General features: G+C 34.2%; 1 protein-coding gene across 1 annotated transcript; it reads left to right on the top strand.

The window, feature by feature from the left end:
- The first annotated feature begins 5562 nt into the window (after positions 1-5562).
- Positions 5563-7256, top strand: LOC128206349 (uncharacterized). Its single transcript, XM_052908741.1, has 2 exons — positions 5563-5611; positions 5924-7256. Exon 2 carries the CDS (start codon positions 5935-5937, stop codon positions 6724-6726), a length of 792 nt encoding a protein of 263 aa, XP_052764701.1. The 5' UTR covers positions 5563-5611; positions 5924-5934; the 3' UTR covers positions 6727-7256.
- The last annotated feature ends 1486 nt before the right edge of the window (positions 7257-8742 follow it).

The raw sequence follows: 8742 nt of genomic DNA, 5'->3' as shown, positions 1-8742 counted from the left end.
GTATGTTTGGCCTTGAACCTTGTAACGCTTGACAGGCTCATTGTTAATTATCTTCCTTCTTCGATTGTCCCAGTGTGTCATTGGTTTTCATTGTATCATTGTGATGAAACCAAGTACCATGTAGATTATTATACCACATCAAACAAAACTTGTCTTATTGCATTGAAACAGTAATTTTAAATTCACCTTATTTGGAATAGCGAGAGATCTTCTAGCTTTGACAGTCTTCACCGCATTGACCACACTGACTTAATTGTCATTAGGTTTTCGAGTAATATCGAGACAACACATAAAAGGCCGCACTCTCCAGCACCGTTCCTGTCACAAATTGCGTGTAAATAATAGAGTTTTTTATCAAAGAATAAATAACATGTTGTTTTTTTAAAACTTTTCTTATAGTTGCGTTAGATTTTTGGATTTACAGTATTCGTCGATACCATTAAAAATTCGATGAAAGCACTATTCTCTTTTATTCAATTCATTAAACTGATGAGAGCTTTACTATTGCAGATATACTCGACTAAATATATATTATCAAATGTACATATTTTTTTATATGTTTACACCAAGACAAAGTTTAAATACAATATGAGCTAAACCAAAGATGGTACGTACAGACATTTCAAAAGTATCGGTCCCTTGAGGTAAGAGGATATGAATGCGTCTTCAACCTCTTTGTTAGGAGCAACAAAGCATTCTGTCGGCTTCGAAATATTTAATCTTTTAATGCTACAACGGAGACCATTCCCTTCGTCATTGTTTGATTATAAACAGGAAGGTATAAACCAATCCCCTGTACAAAAAAAATTAAGTTGCAGGAAACCAATGTTTCACATCTGAATGAAAAATAAAGGACATTGCAAGTGGTAATAAAATACGGCATTTATTTGTTTTCAACAATTTATTAAAACAAATATTTTATGAAATCTAGGACTCAATATATGAATGGTGCTAAAGTATAGTTTATAATGTACAACGCTATTCATGAAGAGGTCACATTAGAACTTATTGTAAAATAGCAATGTATGAAAATAAAACGTAACTATATCGATGTTATTACATGTTGGATACGTAATTTATAGAATGAAATTAATAATGAAAATAGATTAAAACACACCGTTAACTCCACTTTAAGGTTCGCATGGTAAAACAAGCATACAGTCATTTTTAAAATGTCTTGCAAGTCAACTATTTACCTCATGCTTTTCCAAGTTTGCCTCCATACTAACGATACAGGAACAGTTTTCTTGAACAGTAAGTCTTAGGAAATCTGAAACCTTTTTTTTGTTTGAAACTCTGACAAAGACATACAGAGTGCGCATTTTCTTTATTAAATGATGTTTTTTTTTTATCTCCCATTTAGCGAATGCTCGGCCTTTATTGTATGTCACTATACAGGATATTAGTATTTACCTTTTGGTTTGTCCCTGTAGTTTCCATTGTATTGTCCTTTTAAAAAATGATCGGCTTATTTAAATTCAAAAATTTGGAAATGAAATGAAATTGACTTTTCAGCAAGCCGAAACTTTTGTGCTTTTGTAATGTTCATGTCAGAAATACTATTACTATAGAGTATGCCAATGAAATGGCCGTCCCTGAATAACTGTCCCCATGGCGTGTGTCTTTTCAATTTTCATTTTAAAAATACTATAACGAAACTAACGTGTATGTCATTGCAATGTCCGTCCTGATTAACTGTCCTCATAGCGTGTATCTTTTCAATGTTCATGTCAGAAATACTATTACTACAGTGTATGTCAATGTAATGTCTGTCCCTGAATAACTATCCCCATGAAGCGATTATATTTCTATGTAAAGTACATGTCAGTATAACTAATCACTCTATTGTAGGTAAAACATATGTCCATCCCTAAATAAGTCTCCCCATGTGATGTGTCTTTGTAATGTTCATGTCAGAAATATTATAACTATAGTGTATGTCAATGTAATGTCAGTCCATGAATAACTGATTCAATGGTGTGTGTCTTTGTAATGTACATTTAAGAAGAACTATTACTATATTGTAAGTCAATGTAATGTCCGTCCATGAATAACTGGCACTATGGTGTCATTCTTTGTAAAGTACATGGACGAATATCTATTACTCGAGTGTGTGTCAATGTTATGTCCGTCCCTGAATAACTGTCGCCATGGTGTGTGTCATTACAATGTACATATCAGTATAACTATTATTTTAGTATATGTCCACGCATTATGTTTTCCCTTAATAACTGTCCCCATGTTGCCTTTTTACGTAAAATAAATGTCAGGATAACTATACGTATATTGCATATTATTGTTATGTCCGGCCCTAAATAAGTCTCCCCATGGTGTGTGTTTTTGCAATGATTACGTACATGTCAGAATAACTAGTACTATTGTGTATGTCAATGTAATGTCCTTCTATGAATTACTTACCCCATGGCTGTTGTCTTGACAATGTTCATGTCAGAATAACTAGTACTATTACTATGTCAATGAAATGTCAATCCCTGAATATCTACTCCCATGGCGTTTGTCTTTGCAATGTTCATACCAGATTAACTATTACTATAAAATATAATACTTTATGTCAATGTAATGTCCGTCCCTGATTAACGGTCCTCATGGTGTATGTCTTTACAATGTACATTTCACAATAACTATTATTATAGTGTATGTTAATATAATGTCCGTCCCTGCATACCTAGCCGCGTGTCTTTGCAATGTTCATTTCAGAATAACTATCAAAAAGTGTTTGTTAATGTAATGTCCGTCCCTGGATAACTGTCCCCATGAAGCGATTCTATATAAAGTTTATGCCAGTATAGCGTATCACTATATTGTATGTCAGAGTAATGTCAATCCCTAAATAAGTCTATCCATGGCTGTGTCTTTGCAATGTTCATGTCCAAATTGTTATTACTATAGTGTATGTCAATGTAATGTCCATCCCTGAATAACTGTCCCAATGGCGTGTGTGTCTTTGCAATTTTCATGTCAGAAAAACTATTACAATAGAGTATGTCAATGTAATGTCCCTGAATAACCGTCCCAATGGTGTGAGTCTTTTCAATGTTCATGTCAGAAAAACTAATACGAAACTAAAGTCTATGTCATTATAATGTCCGTCCCTGATTAACTGTCCTCATGACATGTGTCGTTTCAATGTTCATATCAGAAATACTATTACTACAGTGTATGTCAATGTAATTTCTGTCCCTAGACAACTTCCCCATGTAGCAAATATATTTCTATGTAAAGTACATATCAGGATAACTTATCACTATATTGTATATAAAAGTAAAGTCCATCCCTAAATAAGTCTTCCCATGGGATTTGTCTTTGCAATGTTCATGTCAGATATTCTATTACTATAGTGTATGTCAATGTAATGTCCGTCCCTGATTAACTGTCCCCATGATGTGTGTCTTTGTAATGTTCATGTCAGAAATACTATTACTATAGTTTATGTCAATGTAATTTCCGTCCCTGATTAACTGTCCCCATGGTGTGAGTCTTTGTAATGTTCATGTCAGAATAACTATTACTATAGTGTATGTCAATGTACTTAACGTCCCTTATTAACTATAGTGTATGTCAATATAATTTCCGTCCCTGAATAACTGTTCCCATGGTGTGTGTCTTTGTAATGTTTATGTCAGAAATACTATTACTACAGTGTATATCAATGTAATTTCCGTCCCTGATTAACTGTCCCCATGGTGTGAGTCTTTGTAATGTTTATGTCAGAAATACTATTACTATAGTGTATGTCAATGTAATTTCCGTCCCTGATTAACTGTCCCCATGGTGTGTGTCTTTGTAATGTTTATGTCAGAAATACTATTACAATAGTGTATGTCAATGTAATGTCCGTCCCTGATTAACTGTTCCCATGGTGTGTGTCTTTGTAATGTTTATGTCAGAAATACTATTACAATAGTGTATGTCAATGTAATGTCCGTCCCTGATTAACTGTTCCCATGGTGTGTGTCTTTGTAATGTTCATGTCAGAATAACTATTACTATAGTGTATGTCAATGTACTTAACGTCCCTTATTAACTGTCCCTATGGTGTATGTCTTTGTAATGTTCATCTCAGAAATACTATTACTATTGTGTATGTCAATGTTATGTACATGTCCCCATAATTATTACAATAGTATTCTATTTAAATACTTACAGTAGAATAAAATAATTATACCATTTGTGGATTGTACTGTAGAATTACAGATACTCATAATATTGTTTTTAGTTGGAAAAATTTATGTTGTTGTAATGGGATCCATTTTCCTGTGCCTTGGCGAGGCAAAATCATCCGCAGAGTTATGTCAATTCCGTGAAGCTGTCATGAGACGCAATCAAATTAAATGGCGCCTTGCAGGTCACTTCATTTCAAATCATACATTGTCTGTAAATTCAAATAAGTGTACCTTTGCATTTTACAAATATATATATAAAGATATCTAGATATAAATTTATTATATAGTTCTTTACTTGATAAATAGCTTAATAATTCTGTTTTTTAAACAAGCTTTAAGTGAAACCTAACCGAATTTTTCATATAACAGTATATTACTATGTGTGTGTGTGTGTGTGCGTGCGTGCGTGCGTGCGTGCGTGCTTGCGCGTGCGCGCGTGTGTGTATGTGTGTGAAAGAAACGCTGACAGTTGTTATCTTGTATCAATGTATGTGTTTTTTATAATCACATATTATGGTTGTATAAGTACAAGTATTTATTTGTAAATAGTATGAACAGTTTTCAAAAGGTCTTGTAAGGTTTTGATAGCTTATTGCATATATATTGTACATTGTGAAAGTTCTAACGAGGTACTGGTTCCAGCTTTCTATGGCTGTGGATCAAGTTCGGTGTAATGAAATATCTACAACTATTTTGTAATAAACATTATACGTGACCATGCTACATTTAAGGGTTTCCCTGATAATATATTTCTTATTAAAGTGTTTTAAATTAGCGTGTTTCGCTTTTGTTGGAGGTTTCTATTACTTTGCAGTCGCAAATTATTATTTAATAATTGTAATGAATACATTTTGTGATTACGTAATATCATATAGTAATGATACATAACGGATGATATTAGAAGAACCGTAGCCGTAGAAGTTAATTGTTATTTTTATTCTAAGTTCTTAATATATTTCATCGAGTGCACAACAGACAAGTTCTAACTTTTAATATTCATAAAACGGATATGAAATTTAAAAGAAACATCTTATCTGCATTTTTTTTAAATGTGCACCAACTTGTATGCGAACATAAAGTCATTTCGACTATGACGTTATTGAAATTGTGTCCAAGCCCTGTGTTTGCTGACGTTTGATTAAGAAGCGATAGCTGGCTAAATTTCAAAACAAAAAATATCATTTTGACGTTGTTTTAAAAAGCTATTAGTTATTTTTATTTCGCTGATAACTTTCTTTAAAGCACTCGAAAGCAAATTATTAATACGATATCTCATTCATAAGCTTAGGAACAAGCGGAAATATAGTAAGAGGCGGAAGATATTTTGTTACAGATTTAGAGTACGAACATAAAAAACAGTACTACGGTTATAAGACATATAAAGAGGCAGTTGTTTTATTCAGTCAAGTTTAGAACCCATTCTGTGAGTAAGTATTGTCGTTGTGTTCGAATATAGGATACTCATGTAAAGAGATGCGACAAATGGTTTGAACTCTTCTAGAACATATTACATTTAGATAAATAAACGGAAAATACTTTGGTATGTTTAAAACATGATTGTAATTCATGTCTTCGTTACATCCATAACTAAATAAATTTAAGATAATAATCAGCTACGTCTGTTGTTGTTTTTATATGATTTTAAACTAAAAAAAATAGCATTATTGTTTGTCCAAAGAAAGACGTTATAAAGTTTGTGCGCAATTACATGACCATTAACTAGGGTTCTATAATTTCAGATCGGGTCAGAATGGTTCAAACGATTGAAATACGGCTATTTATATGTTATTTGATTCTCGGAGGACTTGTTGGGTCGATGGGAAAAGACTTGCAACAGTTAGGTGATGAGGGTCGAAATAAAACTTCCGAATATCGGAAAAGAACGTCAGCTCTTAGAACGCCATCTTTCACGAAAAAAGACGAACCAGATGTTGGATTGTCAAAGAATGTTTCTCAACAGAAAATAACAGTAAAAGAGATTGGATTATTACAGCAAAACACTTACTTCGATGCATACAGGACAAATCGTTTTAGAAGATACTCAAAACATGTAAACAACTTGACAGACACTAAAGAATGCGAAATGAAAGTCCATTACAGGACTTTGAATGCTTTTGTTCATCTTATAGGGAGATACGAATCCAATTACGTGTTTCTTGGACTCCAGCCCTCGAAGGGTTCAGGTATAACGATCAGGAGCAACCCAGATGTAGTAGACGGGAATACCTGGATCTGGACTTTTAAGGGTAAGGACGGAGCCGTGGAGTTTTTGAGATGGCCAGTCGAGTTTGGAGTATGGTCGATTGGAATGTTGTATCAGTCCGTTCTACAAAAGCCGATTGTGCCATCAGTTGTTTTAACGAGAGTCAGTGGAGATTGCTCCAACCTAACGGTTGGAAACGTAAAAGATGACCTTGTGATTAGTAAGGCGCTAAATGCGATCACTCTTGGGTTGATGAGCAATTATTCGGATGGGGCTAAGTTCGGAGCAAGCTTCTTTTGTTACATAAGAAAACGAAGCATCCATGCAAATGCTATGTGAAAACGTTGCATGTCCGTGCGAAGTTTTTGAACGTGTTTGCTGCAGTTATAGATACAACAAAACCACCTTGAAACGTAATGTTGTTTGTCCAGAATATGAATTCAAGTATGCCACTATATCGTATATGTTACCCATTATGTTGGCCACTATTATATTTATTTACTTTCCAATACTTTTATTGTTTGTCACGTACAAACTACTTGACGATACACACTCAACCTATGTGGTACAAAGCAATATACAACAAGGTTTATCAGAATCAGATAACGGATATCAGGATGTAAAATTAGGCGGTCACTGTCTCACTCCAGAAATTTATCTATTAGAGGGATATAAACACGTATGCTTTTTCGAATCAATATTTATGCCCCTTATTACCTTTAAGAGAGCTATTTTTACGTTTCAAACGCGTTTTATATGTTTGGTCTTTGATAGATTTACAAGAGTAGGTTTCCCCTTAATAACTCTGAGTATACTTGGTATTCAATCATAATCTGATTACACATATCTTCACAGTATCATAACGACGAGTGTGAAAATGCGCGTACCATATGGGCTTCGTTCAATAGTTGCGGGCTACGAAATAAGTAGAACAAATTTCTTACCCTTCCTTGGCGGTCCTTTCGTAGTCCTGGCTTCCTATGTTGTAATCACTACCGTTCTGCTTATAATTCCAAAGTGTATACCTAAGTTTCTCGCCAAAGGTCTGGGACCAAAACTAAATGAAGAATGCGCAAATGTTAGTGAGACAAACTTTTGTCACATCTGTGATAGTTTGAAAACCCTCGAACGTTTTGGATCACTGAATGCAAAAGAAAATTCAACTGGATATTTGCTTTTATATCGTTTCATTGTTTCGAAAATACTTATGGTGTTGAATTTTAGTTTCTGGAAAACAATTATTGCCCTAAAGCATGATCGCTGGAATCAAATCAACAATGGGAGTTGCCACTTGTGCATTCTGTTTCTATTTCCCTTTTACATTGCCATTTGCTTTGTAGAATTGACTATGACATATATTATTAACGGTCTACCAATAATACCCTTTGGACGCATTGTTATAACAAGCTATTGCTCTGCTTTACCCATGCCTAAAAGAAACCCAATATACTTGGGTTTTGCACTGTCTTAAACTATAAACCTTTATTTCAGTGATTTTCTGTCTGTATATGTCATGTTTGATATTTTTAGTGACCATTTTATTCATTACAAGAATCTGTATATACTTCTGCACGGCTATGATTCTTGTTCCTTAGATTGCCTATGGATACCTTATTTTCTACTTCACTATTCTTTATTACCTCTGGGGCGCAATAAACAACTTCTCTCTTTTCTAGGACCGACTTTTGCAGGCCTCAATAAAGGCCGCAATGTACGTTCAATGACGACGTGGAATCAGAAAAAGCCTTTAATAATTAATCATAAAAGAGCACAACCCTCGTAGGAGTCAGATACTGAGTATTTGTCTCAAACTTGCAATCATTCTCTTCCTGATGTCGGTGGCGATTGATTCTTTTATTAAAGACAGACAAATTCAAAGACTTACAGACAATCATGCACGTGAGCACGGCCATCTTTGTGTGTGCCATGCCGCAAATATTGAAACTGATGTGTCATCATAGTGAGAACAAATTTATGCGGAGGGATTTCAGGGAAAAGCTTGCGGCCACCATTATGTCACACCTTGGATATTTTGTTTACGACGAAGAAACATTGGATGACAGTGAGGAGAGTTATTTCTGATTGAAAGCATTGTCTGCACACTGCTTAGGTGTGTTAGTCAGCAATGACCGTGCAACGGCGGTACCCAAACATGTTTTACTTGTTTAATGTTGTTTGTCTTGTAATGTTGTTTCTCTTTTTTTGTTGTTTTCGGGCCTTAGTACTTGTGAATTGAAAACGAATCATATTTATGCTAAGGCTACTTGGATTGTTTGTGAAGTTTCCGTTATTTTATGTTCATTTGTATATGGCTATGATATAGCATTAGTAATATACCAATTTTACGTTTGAATA

The sequence above is a fragment of the Mya arenaria genome, chromosome 10, assembly GCF_026914265.1.
Source record: "Mya arenaria isolate MELC-2E11 chromosome 10, ASM2691426v1".
Classification (NCBI taxonomy): domain Eukaryota; kingdom Metazoa; phylum Mollusca; class Bivalvia; order Myida; family Myidae; genus Mya; species Mya arenaria.
Note: the sequence above shows the minus strand (reverse complement) of the source record. Positions and strands in the feature narration are given on the sequence as shown.